We start from the raw sequence: 16,385 nt of genomic DNA on the forward strand, positions 1-16,385 counted from the left end.
GACATGTAGCTTATATTCTCCACAATACCAATGATTATGACCATAAATGTCCTGCTTTTCAATTAAAGCAGAAGTGGGTTTTTTTCTGACAGATTGCATGCGCCTGTGCCGCCCACAGTTGCACTGATCTAAAAATAGAACCCGCTGTGTCTAATTTTTCAGTTTCGACTTGCGAAGATTCCTCTCATAATTATGCCATGTTGGTGGCATGTACCTTATTATCCACATTACCAAATGATGAGTTAGTATACAATTCCCAGCAGCTAACAGAAAACACAAGTGTTATTCCGATAACGTCGCAGCTAGATCAGCACGTAGCAGACTACACTGAAATACGACTGCATCTGTTCAGTAAATGAATGCTTTCCGTTTATTTTAAGGCAAGAACAATCGGAATCGAAAACGTGTAGGGTTTAGAACGTTCTTACCACATATAAGACTTATTACCAGCCTGCTTTATGTGTGCAGACTCAGTGCAACGGGACGAGCAATTTTTGTTTTTGAAATGCCTAGCAGACGACATAAATCCCGCTCAGCCAATTAACATGTTAGGCAAATGTGAACGATAAAACGATGGGGATATAATACGTGTAGGGTTCAGAGCATTCTTACCGTTCATATTTAGTACCAGACTCCCCGATGAGGGAAGATACCACACGAAAAACATGCCACGTTTATTTTGAAAATGGGCTTTCCGTCGACCTTGGCAAGGGGCACAACTCTGCACAGTCAATCTGTCGAAGCTCGATGAAGGTTTCGAACCGCAAATAACTGAAAGCACAGTCCTTTCTCCGAGTTCAAATGAGAGAAAGATCATCACTGTTTAGCTTAACGCTACACTGGAATTTACCAACAGAAATTAAAACAAGAGTTTGCGTGTGATGAAAGCACAACACACGAGACAGCCCACACAAAAGTAGATCTTCTATACGACCTGACCACACAGTTATGCCTATTCAAATGCGCGTAGCAAAATGTGCGTGTTGTATCTTCTTTTTTCTCTGGCGGTACCGACAATATCGTTATTGAAACAATCCCAGTGCACTAAGGGATTTATAGAGCAAATCTCGAAAATAATTATTGAACTCAGCGCTATGCGCTTCGTTCAATAATGAATTTTCTCGATTTGCTCTATAAATCCCTTAGTGCACTGGGATGTCTCAATAACTTAAATAATAATAATAATAATAATAATAATAATAATAATAATAATAATAATAATAATAATAATTGTCAGTAAGTACTGGTGTCACATGACTGATGTGAACCAGTTGATTGGCTAATGGCGATGCGCTAAAACTGTTAGCGCACTCTTGGAGTGCGCTAACTTTTCCACAGAGCGTATTCTTGCGCCCTTTGCCTAAGCAAGACTGTGCTCTCATCCTCAGAATTAATTAATGACATGTAGCTTATATTCTCCACAATACCAAATGACCATAAATTCCCTGCTTCTCAATTAAAGCAGAAGTGGTTTTTTTTCTGACAGATTGCATGTGCCTGTGCCAGTGCCAGTGATCTAAAAAAATAGAAGCCGCTGTGTTTCATCTAATTTTCGCCGACTTGCATAGATTCTTCTCATATGCCGTGTTAGTGGCATGTAGCTTATCATCCACATTACCAAATGATGAGTTAGTATACAATTCCCAGCGGCTAACAGAAAACACAAGTGTTATTCCGATAACGTACCAGCTAGACCAGTTTGGAAGACTGACTCGATCGACTCTGTAGCAGACAACACAGAAATACGACTACATCAGTTCAGTAAATGAATGGTTTCAGAATTATTATTTCAAAGCAAGAACAATCGTAATCGAAAACGTGTAAGGTTCAGAACGTTCTTACCATATATAAGATGTATTAGCAGCCTGCCTCATGCGTACAGACTCAGTGCAGACTGCAGTCGTTCCATTGCCCAGGTTGGCAGGTAGCCTAGCAGACGACATTAACCCCGCTCAGCAAATTAACATGTTGGGCAAATGTGAACGAAAAAACGATGGGGATATAATACGTGTAGGGTTCAGAGCATTCTTACCGTTCATGTTTAGTATCAGACTCCCCGATGAGCGAAGATAGAACACGAGAAATGTGCCACATTTGTTTTGAAAAATAAAATGTGCGAACCGTCGAGTCCCGCTTTGAGTCAATTCAAGGGGAGTCACTCCGCATAGTCAATCCGTCGAAGCTCGACTGGAGGTTTCGAATCGCAAATAATGAAGAGCCTTTCTCCGAGTTCAAATGAGGTCTCTCTGAAAGATCATCACTGTTCAGATTAACGCTACACTGGAATTTACCAACAGAAATTAAAATGCGTGTGACGAAAGCACGACACACTTGAGACACCCCACACAAAAGTAGATCTTTTCTGTACACGACCTGACCACACAGTTATGCCTATTCAAATGCGCATTGCAAAATGTGCGTTTGGAATCTTCTTTTTTCTATGGCGGTACTGACAATATCGTTATTGAAACAATCCCAGTGCACTAAGGGATTTATAGAGCAAATCTCGAAAATAATTATTGAACTCAGCGCTATGCGCTTCGTTCAATAATGAATTTTCTCGATTTGCTCTATAAATCCCTTAGTGCACTGGGATGTCTCAATAACTTAAATAATAATAATAATGGACATTTGCTATAGCGCATAATCATATATATGCTCAATGCGCTTTACATATTAATTTCTGCCTGTATAACAGTTGTAGAATAGGGGAAAGTCCGGAAATTGAAACAGTTTTGCTCTGCTGGTCCACATTTTATCTTGCGGATAAGCTTCACTTTGTGGTTGGGGGTTAATTGTCCTCTATTCAACGGTAAACACTCAACCAAAATTGAATACATGAAATCTGGAGGAAACAAACCTGTTAAAAATCACCCGCCTGCATTACTTTTCGAAAAAGAAACAGTGTCTGTATACATTTATATCCTCCCTCTCACTGTACGTCACAACAAAATGAGCGCTTCTGGGGCGATAACGCGAGACAACTCCTGTGATCTTGCCGCGAGGTTCCGCCTGTTACCATTGTCTTTTTACCGTATAAAATGCACGACTTACACACGAACTGTTAACAAAGCGACCTGCTATCTGGGACCAATGCACGTGTTTTTCCTTTCTCGTGTGATCTTGCCGCGAGGTTCCGCCTGAAAAAAAGAAGGGGCAGAACCTCACCAGAACCGCCCATTGTCTGTGGCACCTTCATCCTGACACTCACAACGAAAGAGTCCATGCAACAGCTACTGGCAATTTAACGGACGTCAAAACCCCCAGCAAGAAGTTTTGACTGCGACTATGAGCGTAGGATGATTATGACAATGATGATGTCAGAATCCATGAAGACTGACGCCAGCATTCGACGTGACAGCATAAACCCATGAGGGAGAACAGTCACGCTAAGTACTTATTTAGCAAACTTAACAAGGATGGACCGGCTCTCGTATGATACATGTACTTAACTTGCACTATTTCACTGGGATAAGACGGTTTTTTGAAAAGAAATAATGGAATTATGAAATTTCTATTTTTGGGGGCTATGGCCCCAATAAGCCTTAAGTTACAAAATCAAGTCATCAAACAAAAACTGAAATAACGTTTTTTTCCTTGCTTGTGCCAGAGAAACGTACAGGAAGAAGAATGAAAGACAGGAAAGAGGGAAGAAGGAAGGAAGGAAGGAATGAAGGAAGGAAGGAATGAAGGAAGGAAGGAAGGAAGGCACACTGTCAGTGACCTTTGATGTTTGGTTCTTGGTCATCTCTGGAAGAAATGTGATGTCGGTCAAATTACAACAAGTCGCGTGAAGCGATATATACAAACATTTAGTCAATCGTTAACAAACTATAAAGACCAATAACCCCCAAAACAGTCATCGCCGAGACTACCTTCAGATAGTATCGGCTAACCTGCAGACCGAGGCGGGTCGATCACCCTCGTCTCCACGAAGCAAGCGACCGAAGTACTTACTGGACCTATTTTCTTCCCGTCTGAGCACATTATTAGAGTAAACATGACATATCTATATATTTCTGAATTCAGGAGAAGATGAGGATTTCAATGCGATCATTGTTAAATCTGTAACTGAAAATTCGATTTTAATGACAACTTTAATTAGCAAACTAATTGTTAAGCTTCCGAGCTGAAATGCAATCCCATAGTCCGGACGTCGTCGAAGATCGCTTGACCAAAATTTCAATCAATTTGGTTGAAAAATGAGGGTGTGACAGTGCGGCCTCAACTTTCATTAAAAGTCGGATATGACGTCATCAAAGATAGTTATCAAAAAAATGAAAAAAAGTTCTGGGGATATCGAACCCAGGAATTTCCATGTGAAGACTCATGAAGATCGGTCTAGTGGTTTTCTCGGAATCGCTCCACACATACACACACACAGACACATACACACACACACACATACACACCCATATAACACGCACCCACACACACACACACGCACACACACACACACACACCCAGACCCTCGTCTCGATTTCCCCGTCTATGTTAAAACATTGAGTCAAAACTTGATTAATGTAAAAAGGAGGTTCACTGGCCAATGTAACATCACACGTGGATCAACTAATACCGTTTAAAAATTGTAACTTTACGTGCATTTGTGTTATTTATGTGATGCGAATCGTGGGAATATATTATATATCAAATGTGATACATTTTTAAATAGACCATATCATATAATTATCTACAGACATAAGGCGTTTAGTCATTCGGTGTCGCTCGATTATGCACAAAAACAAACTCATCTCATCTACATAGCTGGAGGAACATTACTCAGGCTTAATGGAGATTTGTGTCTTGCCATCTTCGTCAAAAATTGTGTCCCTTGCTGTCCTTTTGCTCTTTGTGTCAGAAGTGTTATGTTTGGTGTTTGATGAGACTTCCTGATTCTTCTATCTCAGACACTGGTCTTTATACGTAGACGTCGCTGTCACTGCACTTGGTAACCTAGTAGGAAAGTGAGTTCGTTGGGAACCAAAGATGTGTGTGTGTGTGTGTGTGTGTGTGTGTGTGTGTGTGTGTGTGTGTGTGTGTGTGTGTGTGTGTGTGTGAGCGTGTTTGTGTGTGCTTGTGTGTGTGTGTGTGTGTGTGTGTGTGTGTGTGTGTGTGTGTATGTGTGTGTTTGTGAGTGTGTATATAAATATATATATATTAACAAATCTCAGAAGAAAGTCTCTTCTGACTTTCAATTGTTTCTTTCACAACTTCTGATATTTTATACATATCTATTTTATATGTGTGTGTATGTGTGTGTGTGTGTGTGTATGTGTGTGTGTGTGTGTGTGTGTGTGTTTGTTTGTGTGTTTGTGTGTGTGTCTGTGTGTATGTTTGTTTGCGTGTGAGTGTGTGAGTGCGCGCGAGCATACGAGCATATGTGTGTTTTGTGTTTTAACGCGCAAAGCGTGTTTTGTTTTGGTTTTGTTTTGCTTTGTTTTGCTGTTATCAATTTCGTGCAACGGCTTTCTTCGTGAATATCACATACCAATAACATATAACAACACCGTCAATAAAACACTGACCATCAAGTTTGCGATTACATTTAACGTATAAACCTATCAGTAACAGTGAAATAGTTAATTGATTTTGAATAAATATATACAAATAAATTCTCGCGAATGCGTTTTGAAAGCCCAAACCTGTTAGCTTCAAAGTGTAACACTAGTTCCTTGTTTCAGCTAGTAGAAAATAGAAGCAAGGATTGTGTCCATTTCTAAGTTTTAATTTGGTGTCTATCGATATAATGTGACGGTGACGGAGTGCACACGTGACCCAGTCATCAGATCAGAGTTGAAATCAGTTTGTTTGTCGAACTCATTTCCAAACTTTTGGCTGATCCGAGATTCTCCCAGTACAAATGTAATACTGCAAGAGATGACACAATCCTCTTATCTACCCACCACCCCCACCCCTCTCCGGTCTCAGTCTCTCTTCTCACTATCTCTTTCTCTTTTCCTCTCTTTGATTTGCCTGTCTCTCTATCTGTCTGTATCCCCCCCTCTCTCTCTCTCTCTCTCTCTCTCTCTCTCTCTCTCTCTCTCTCTCTCTCTCTTGTAAAACACACTTACCAATTGTCTTGGAACACAATTTCTGAGCTCTGATTGGCTGTCCCGCCCCCTCTATCTCTCTCTGTCCCTCTCTCGCCCCCCCCCCCTCTCTCTCTCTCTTTCTCTTGCTCTCTTCGGACTTTATCCTTTCCGAACTATTGATCCTCGCAAAACTATGTTCGAAATAATAAGGTAATAATATAATGAACAGAGCTTACAGAAAAAGAGTTGCCTACTTGTCAATGTGTCGCTGGGTACGCAAAGGGTCGTTTTAACAAGCTTAATTGTTTTCCGACCAGATTACCAGATGATATAATAAGTATAGACAGTTTCTACGATTTTAGAATTACTTCGCGGTTAGCTGTGATAATTCCTTGGTTGGTTTGCTCCCTCTGTGTTCAGTAATTGATGGGAGGCTGCGAATAGTTAGATTACATGTAAATCCGTTTTTCCTCATTATTGTTCTTCAGTCGACGGACGCTGTGGCGGGGTGGTAAGACGTCGGCCTCCTAATCGGAAGGTCGAGGGTTCGAATCCCGGCCGCGGCCGCCTGGTGGGTTAAGTGTGGAGATTTTTCCGATCTCCCAGGTCAACTTATGTGCAGACCTGCTAGTGGCTTATCCCCCTTCGTGTGTACACGCAAGCACAAGACCAAGTGCGCACGTAAAAGATCCTGTAATCCATGTCAGAGTTCGGTGGGTTATAGAAACACGAAAATACCCAGCATGCTTCCTCCGAAAGCGGCGTATGGCTGCCTAAATGGCGGGGTAAAAACGGTCATACACGTAAAATTCCACTCGTGCAAAAACACGAGTGTACGTGGGAGTTTCAGCCCACGAACGAAGAAGAAGAAGAAGAAGAAGTTTTTCAGAGAAAAAGAAAATAGGTCAAGAAAAGAAAGCAGGCTAGACCACCGACTACAGACGGACTTGTTTCGCCTTTGCGCACGGGTGTATTTTTGCAAGTACACACGCGAAAGGCCGGATGGCAATAACATTTGCTCGCATTTTTAACAATTCATTTACCTCGGAAATTATTTCATGATATAATGGCAAAGCGCATTTTATCGGATCGCTTACTTATGACCCACTGTAGAATATTCCACGATTATGACCCACTGTAGAATATTCCACGATTACGCCGGCAGTTTGCAAAAGCAATGACTGACGCGTTTGAGAGCCCCAGTGGTTTCACTTGATCTTTCACTGATTGGCTCATCCTTAACAGCTTGCTTTGACCGGGTCACGATCTTTAGGGAAAACGCGTGACAGATCCGGCTGTAGATCACTGACTACTGGTACTAACTGACCTACCAAACGGCCCGTATGAGGCCTTGCCTGCGGGAAGCATCTTTCCAGCACCATGCGAGCCATTAGCGTTATGAGGACGGACAGGGACAGGAAGAGGCAGATGCTCGCATGACTTGGCAGGGCACTGCAGCAAACGACAGAATGACAGCTTAATTACTCGCAGGAAGACGACAAAAAGAAAGCTTCAAATTACTTGTACTGTACTGCAGCGAACGCCTTTTTCAGTCTGATTCTGGCCATCACTGTGTGAACAGCAGCACGGGCAGTACGTTCTATGAGACATGACAACGGCTCAACAACACAAGTCATACCCGCATTCCAAACATCCGTTATAGCTTCCGTTCCCGAGGACGGCTGCCAGTACGGTCAGACGATGCTCAAAGATGCCAAAAACGGCCGTTTGTGCAGCGTCTCATTATTGTGGCAGCCGTCCTCAGGACGGCAGGGAACGGAAGCTGGAACGGATGTGTGGAATGGGGGTATTAGCTCTTCTCGACCCTCTCTCATAAATTGAAATGTCTCAAGTCAAGAGCGAAACAAAGTTCGAGAAGACGTTTTAAAACAAATAATGGCATCGCGTGTCATTTTGTGCGTGTCTCCCAAGCAAAGAAACGACAGATATGTTGGGCAATAGAGTTAGTTTTGCTGACATAGTCATATCAAGAGTGGGTGACTGCAAAATGGCTCCTCAGGTGAACTATCTTTGAGGTTTGCATTGGAGCTTTTACTGTGTGGGTGACTATCTTTGAAAATGCGGGTGCAGAGGAAACGGAGTACAACAGAATCAGATGCAATTAACATCATCGCCACCACAACCACCAACATAAAGAACAAGAGTGCTGAATACACGCACGGAAAATCCATACAGACATCCAGCACCATCACAATAATCATTAACATCACAAAAGTTGCATAAAATGCTCAAAAGACACACCGACGGAGGCATAGCAGATAAAAGGATCACAATGACAATCATGTTAATGCCCCAGAAGTGCAGACAGAGCAGTATAAGCTTGGCAGCTTAATGCGGAGACCTCTCACAGGAAAGGAATAGTTTTCTCCTCATTCCTCACACTGCGAATTGTCCTTCTCTCCATCACCAGACACCAGTCCTCTGTAGTGCATAATGACGGATTGTTTTTTAAAATTCTGAAGCTAAGGGGCTCTACTTTCTTTAAAAGCTTTCGTCTTGGGCCGTTTTCTTCGCGACTCAAATTTTCTTCAACGTACTTTCATTTTTTTATTTTTCGGGGAAGACAGAGGATATCTGAATATTAAATTTGTCTGAAACTCTACGCCAATTGAGAGTGTATGAATTTGTATTATTCGAAACAGTCTTCCTCAGGGGAGAGTTTTGGATTGAGAAGTATGTTTGATCATTAAAAATTAATGCATACAATAAATGTATACGATTGAATTACGACCTCACGTTTAACCTTTCAGCAAACAAACAAAACAAAAAAACACAGTCATGACATCGGCCGCTCAATGAATAGATGACGCGTTTGTCTGTGTTCTATAGCAGTCCCTCTAATGTCCGCCCACTTTGCTGAGAGGACACCTCCCAAAATAGACCACTACCTTTTTTTCCTCCGTCTATTGACAAAGTAAAATAATCCCTCTCATGAACACAGCCCCCGCAATGAAGGGACCCTTATCATTGGTCCCAATGTTTTTGTTTTCTGCCGCTTGCAATAAATGTATTGACAGGCCACGTTGACATATTCAGGAAGAAATGAAACCCACATGAACAATATTCAATATGTTATATCACAAGCGAATGAAGTAAAGTTCTAATTCACTTGTTGTTCTTAACTCACAGGTGCCACTGTAGTGTCAACAAGGATCTTTGCGTCTACTCAACGGGTCCTAACAGATTAGTTCTTATAAGTACTTGAGGCGAGAGCGAGTAGAGACAAGTTAGGTGTCTCGAAGAGATTCAAACGCCTGTGATTTCAACTTAGAAATCGACCATTAACACAAACCGTCCTTTGTAGCGCGAGACACAGGGTAGAACACAAAACGCGTACACTTATACTGCACGGTAATGGATGAGGTCAAGCCGGGTGACCGACTCTAGTGTCCATGGAAACATTCCCTGTAAAGATACCTAGCTTGCTCCCCGTATAGTCTATCGTGTAAACCACCGTTAATCTGAATCAAGAAACAAGAATGGTGGGTAATTGGAACGTTTAATTACTGACGAAACAAACCGTTACATTTACAGTTCGTCGACCCAGTGATCTTTTAAGCAAACAGACAGACAAACACGTATGATACAAATAATACAATTATCTACAAATCGTTGACGAAACGTGACTCACTTGCAAGATGCCGGCGAGCAAGTCACAATCAATCTGTCCAGACGTTTACATGATTGAAATAAAACAACAACTTGTTAGTAGATACACGACAACATGCCTGATTTGTCTACAGAGTGGGATTTTATTTCTTACAGAAATAGTTTTTTAACTGACACCAATGCAATTGTGAGAAATGAGTTCAGCAAAACATCCCTATCTGCACAGAAGGCAGCCAGGCTATTGGTTGTGGGTAAGTGCTCAGGTGAAAGGATGCTCTAATTCTCTAAAAAAAAATAAAAAATAAATAAAAATAAAGATCCGTGGCTGTTTACATGATTGTTTACACTGAAATGAAGTTGCATCTTCAACATTCGCGATTGTCAGCAGCTACTCGTTTAAACTCGTTCGCGTTAACGTTGTTTTGATGCTTTCAACGGATGTCAGATCTTTAATTGGGACATGACACTCAGCGAATCAGTCAGTCCAGTCAGCAGTAGTATACACGAGGCTGTAAAATCCAACTGATCAGTAGAATCGCGTTAAAGTTCAAGGCCATTACAACAGGGGCGTTGCCGGATTTCAAACTGCTTTTCATCTCGAGAAACGCTTTGAGATGAAGTTAACAGCACCTCACACAGTGGACCAACCAGATTTGTGACCCTTCACCACGGAATGAGTCGCATGTCACCTTTGCATGATTTTCATATCTTTACATTTTCCTAAAGAGTTTCTTATGCTCTATCCAGTGGTGAAAACCGTTTTAGAAAAGAGCGAAAACTGTTTGAGTTATAAGCCTGTGACTAAGGTGACCCTCACACTGTTACCAGACACTCTCCGGACTTCTTGCCAGCCTAGCGCAGAACCGCGCGAGGTGGCATGCGACTCATTTCGTGGTGGAGGGTCACATATGATTTCCACAAGGTAGTGATATAAATGTTTTCTCCAACAGTATATTCAACTAGTGGTACCCGTGCTACGCACTTTGTGTGCTGCGCATGCGATGTCATTTTGTTGGTTATGTGCTTGTGAAAATGTTGTTTGCACCCCTCCCCCCCCCCCCGCACATTATCCCGCATGTGCGCGCCTTCGTGAGCGAGGCTGGTACTACATATTGTTCATACGAAATGACAAACACAGGTTACAAGCGATAACGCGCAAAAGTACTGGTTTATTATTTTACATCTGACACTAGGGATCAGTAATGTATATATATCGTTACAGTACCACGTATTGCGGTAAAAAACTTATGAACAGAAAGAAAAAGAGAAAAGAAAACAAATTATTAGACATGGCAAAAGGTATTAAAATGCATTAACAAGACACGAGAAGTAAATACAAGAAAAATAAACAATCACAAGACAGGCGAAGACAAACAGACACGAAAGTTACAATTACCAAACACTCGTTGGTTAGTCCTTCAACAACAATAAAGAGTTACGTTCTGTACGTTCAACAACAATAAAGAATTACGTTCCGTACGTTCAACAATACCATAAGCACTAAGAATACTCAAGAAACTTAGCATACATACGTTTAAAACCAAAATGGCTAGTTTCAGAAAAATACAAAACGTTGACTCATCAGGCCAGGAATACAAAGCAAACTGTCATACCAAAAAAGTCTAACGACAACGTTCCTGCGTTAATCAAAGTCACAAACAAGATATTTACTCATCCACTTTCCCTCAATAACGTTACAAGAAATAAGCCCGTTTACAAACGATCACCACAGACCGCAAGCTTCTTTTACCTAAATTCTTTTAACGTAAGGCTGAAAAAGTCGGAGAAAACGTTTCACTTCGAACTTCGTTAACCACAGAAAACACAAGTTATCATTATAAACATTAGCGACTTTCTAGCGTCTACAAAACATTGCTGTACGTTCACAACACTAGAACAGTTGAACACACAATAAAGAAACACTACAACAAGTCAGACTTTCAACTCACGTTATACATAAACAACTCACAAAGTAATTACAAAATGGCGACCAAAACACAACACAAACAAGTAACAACAAAATTACCTTATGCGCTGTGTGGGTTGACCAGCAGTACCAAAAACGTGTTGCCTCACAAACGAAGGGCACAAAACGATTCACACTTGAGAAACAACTGTCTCCAAGAACATTACGTTGTCGTTAAAACATAAGAAACACTCCGTTGGTTCACTTGATAACCTTCATACGTTTACATCAAAACCAAACGCTTCCTAAAACCCTCAGATCGACTGACGAGACAGGAGTCAAGCAGCGGTATTTATGGAAACAAAAACCTAACATGGAATAGTTATTCAAAAGTCAAAGGTCACCGGATTGACCAACCAACAACATTCCTAAGACAGAATCGGGTGAAACTACTATTTTACAACCAATCAGTAACCGATCACGCACTCCGTGCATGCCCAAAACTTAAAACGGTATATTTAACAGAAAGAAGACCAAGGAACTAGCTGACATCACAAAGCTAAAAACACGTGAGTCACACGTATTCTAAAACTTGCAACGCAGATTCGCAGGGCTCACCTCAAAATCAAAACACGGAAAAGAGCACGTGAATCTCACGGTGTTCTAGAACTAAACGACGCAGTTTGTGACACTCCGACCAAAACCAGGTCACAACAACTGAACAAGGAGCACGTGAATCTCACGTAAAAATATTAACGCTCCACAAAACGGGTCACAACAAAGTGACACAATAAAAACACGGTTTACTTCTTTTTACATCGTGCAATGGCTTGAGCAAACGTAATTACAACAAAAGTAGGTGACTGCATGCCACATCGGCATGCACACTCCCACCGGAAATTATATTAATATAATTTACTTCAAAAACCTTTGTACAAACATATTCCTTATATCAAAAGAATAACGACGCAGATTTAGACATTTCAAATTTAGAACTCAAAATCATTGTGTTGCAAAACATTTACACAACAATATTACGGTTCAATCACTTTCAGTGTTTCAACACATCTCGTTTCAACTAAATGCCACTGGTCATTTACTCGACGGCATAAAGAAAACGCACCACTTAAAACATAAATGTCCGTTACATCATCTGGTATAAAAACAAACTGCAACAATCTACAACTGTCAAATTGGAAAAACACTCCAAAGTTCAATGTTCTTTCAGTTCGCTTACACAGCTTTGTCTTTGTGATTTTCACGATCTACTAACACAGTCATTTTGTGAATAGGTCGCTCTAATATGCGACTATCACCAGTGGGACGGCCGTGATTGTCTAGAGCCTTTGTTCCAACATGCACTTTCACTCGTATGACCAGTCCATCAGATCCCGGCATCACTTCGACTACACGAGCCATGCACCACTCTGATCTGCACAAGTTCTGGTCATGCAAGACAACAACATCTCCCACCTGTACGTTTGCCTGGGGACGTTGCCAGACACGACGTTTCTGCAAAAGTGAAAGGTACTGGCTCTTCCATAGCAGCCAGAATTCGTCTGCCATCCGCTGGACACAGCGCCAACGTTTCCTGGCGTACAGGTCTGGATCTTCAAACACACCAGGGGGCGGAAGGATGGCACCTGACTTCATGGTAAGGACGTGGTTGGGGGTCAAAGGGCGTGGTCCATCTGCCGATTCCAATGACTCGACAGACAGTGGTCGACTGTTCACGATGGCCATCACCTCGTATAGGAACGTACGAAGTGATGAGGTAGTGAGACGCTGGCCTGATCTTCTGAGAAGACCATTCAGGATGCTGCGTATCGTTCGGATCTGACGCTCCCAAACGCCACCCATGTGACTAGCTGCAGGGGGGTTGAACCTGAACTCACATTTGCTTTCCAGCATCTTTGATGTCAGTCGTTCAGAGTCCATCTCTTTCCATGCCAGTTTGAACTCATTGCATGCACCTACAAAGTTCGTTCCTTTGTCACACCGAATGCGTGATATGTTTCCTCGCATGGAGACAACAATGCGTAGGGCGTTGATGAAGGAATCACTTGACATGTCATCCAGGGTTTCAATGTGGATTGCCCTAGAGGCAAAATACGTCACGATCAGCCCGTACAAGATTAATGTCATGAACTTGACGCAGTCATCACGGTACCCTTGTTTTTTCTGGCGTTTCAGGCCCTTCAGATGCTTGACTGCGGCACCTCTGTTGTCGGGGAGGGACGGTTTCTCTGGTCGAAATGGTAAGGGCATCTCGTAGTGACCAGCTTCGTTGATCTTCACGTTTTCCTTCACGATCTTCGCAAACTTTACATCGTCCTGGGACATGGATCCTGAGTCACTTGCAAAGTCTCTTTCCATAACATGTAATGGGTCAGTACACGAGACTTCGTCCACCTGTACCTTGTAGACGTGAGCTACACGTTCTTCTTCCCTCGATCCTGGCTTGACGATGACGCGCATGGACGAGGCTATGCCATCAAAGGCGACGGAATGCGGTGCCTTGCCGACGATGCTCCAACCTAACTTAGTCTCTACTGCGAATGGCAGTCCTTGGACAACGTTTAGGGGCATGAGGGCTTCAGCGCAGTCGTAGCCAATGAGGAGGCCTGCTTCGCAGTCAGGGTACAAGGGGGGCAGTTTAGGAGACAGGTGTTGGAGATGTGGGTAAGCTTTGACAGTCTCTGAGGTGGGGATATGAGTGGGGTCAACGGTCAGATAAGGTCGTGAGATGGCAGAAGGGAGCCTGACAAACTCACAGGAGGTAGGAGAGCGGACACGCAATCCAGAGTACTTCCTGCCGGAGACCACAGCATTGTCCTCAGTCAGTGTGGAGACCCTGAGTGTAGTCGGCTGCGATTTGGCTTTAACTTCTTCAGCCACTGACTGCACTACAAAAGTGGCGTTGGACATAGTGTCCAGTAGTGCGTACGTCAGCACTTCTACGTTGGGGTTAGAGTCACTGGAAACGAGAACGGGAACGATCATAGACGTGAAACCGATGCTGTTTTCCTCGCTGGCCTTAAGAGCAGACACCGTAGGGGTCGACGATGACAGTGGCTCTTGAACGTCAGCAGCAGAGGTACGGTAATTGTTCTTGTGTTCACTCGCCCCTTTGTTTTCACTCATACTGTTCTGATACTTGAAATTGTCATCATGAAGACAAGTGGGATGAGCCTTCTTGCACTTCTTGCACGTCTGTTTCTGCATACATTGACGGCTCTGGTGATCCTTACTTCTGAGACATCCGTAGCAGATACGGTTCTTGAACAGAAAATCTCGTATCTCAACCAGAGGCTTCACTATGAGTTCCTTACATGTCCCAGCGTCATGGTCCGGAAGTTGACAGTGCAGACATGCGGTGACATCCTCTGTCAGGGTTGACAAGTTCGTTGTGAACTTTCTTGGTGTACCCGATGCACTTGTCAGGCCGAAAACAGGGTCGTTAGAAATGTCTGCTTCGAGAGTAACGAACGACACGAGTTCATTGAACAGAGGATACCTCTTCTTTTCAACCTTAGTTCGAGCAACTGTTCTAGACCATCTGTGACTCATCCAGTCTGGGAGCTTTCCGACGATCTTCCGTAGGTACTGGGCATCATCCAGGATGCTCAGTCCACCAACTTCCTGGGCAGCAACGGAACATTGCTGCAAGAAATCGGCCAGACTTCTGAGTCCCTTGGGATCCTTGCTTTTGACTGGGGTCCATTCGTCCAGCTTGGTCCGGAAAGCTTGCGAAACGACGTATGAGTTGCCGAACCGATTTTCCAGCACTTCCATGGCTCTCTCGTAGGCATCACCTTCTCTCAGCAGAAAGAAGCCGGTCACGGCCTCCTTTGCTTGACCTCCGATGTACCGTTGCAGATACAATAACTTCTCACTGCTGGTTATGTTCTGTCTCTCGATGAGGAACGAAAACGACGACCTCCAAATTGGATATTGGAGAGGGTCACCAACAAAAATGCACGGCTCCTGCATCGGCAAACGGTTGATCATCAGAGCGTCTGATAGGGTTTTGGCGAGAGAGTCCATAGGAGTGTCCTGCTTGGCAGGAGTAGCAAGTGGACGTTGGTAGTACGCAGACGGGGGGTAGGAGACAAATGGACGATCTGCATGACATTCCTTGTCAAAGTTCATGTACGCAGGGGGCCTTGCGTTTTCGTTTCCCCAAATAACTTTGGGGGTGGTCTGATGTGGGTCCAGGAATGTGGGCACGAAAGGCTCTGGTTTGGGATGTAGGTGGGTATCATAGGGGAAACAGGGTGGGGTAACTTGAAAACGTCTGTGGTCCATGCGTTGGTGACGTTCTTCTGGGAAGTAGGTGTGTCGTTCTTGCGTCTCATCACCTTCCCTTGTCTCTGGTAGGTGATAGGACCAACCTGTGTGGTCGAGATCAGGCGGGCGAGAGCCTGTGACGCTTGTCGTTGAGTGTCCAACGTTGTGCAGAGGCGGCTGACCAGCGTACGCACCGAGAGGGTGCTGCAGTGTGGTCAGCAGCGCTGTAGGCCGCATGGAGGATGTAGTTGCAGCCGTCGTGTAGTTGGGTGTGAAGGGCTCCTGACGGACGAAAGGAGCGCTCGTTCCGGCGTGATGGGGGGCGTTGACATCCTCTCTACGTTGAGGTCCGTACGCCTCGTAGGTGGCGTTGTTGGTAGTAGCGGCGCTTGTAGAGGCGCTGACTCCAACGACGAGGTCCACGACAGGTAACGCGTGCTGTCGTGGCTCAGTCGTTGTGGTTCCTGCGACGAAGTTGGTGACAGCAGCGTTGACAGTAGAGATGTCACGGGTGCTGGCGGCTTGGC

The 16,385-nt window shown here is 43.6% G+C and overlaps 1 protein-coding gene across 1 annotated transcript; it reads right to left on the reverse strand.

The window, feature by feature from the left end:
• Positions 1 to 8,422: 8,422 nt before the first annotated feature.
• Positions 8,423 to 16,095, reverse strand: LOC138982252 (uncharacterized). Its single transcript, XM_070355489.1, has 3 exons — positions 15,963 to 16,095; positions 13,100 to 13,916; positions 8,423 to 8,474 (listed from the first exon to the last, which is right to left on the reverse strand). Exons 1-3 carry the CDS (start codon positions 16,093 to 16,095, stop codon positions 8,423 to 8,425), a joined length of 1,002 nt encoding a protein of 333 aa, XP_070211590.1.
• Between the last annotated feature and the right edge of the window lie 290 nt (positions 16,096 to 16,385).

The sequence above is a fragment of the Littorina saxatilis genome, linkage group LG12 (genome assembly GCF_037325665.1).
Source record: "Littorina saxatilis isolate snail1 linkage group LG12, US_GU_Lsax_2.0, whole genome shotgun sequence".
NCBI classification, from domain to species: Eukaryota; Metazoa; Mollusca; class Gastropoda; order Littorinimorpha; family Littorinidae; genus Littorina; species Littorina saxatilis.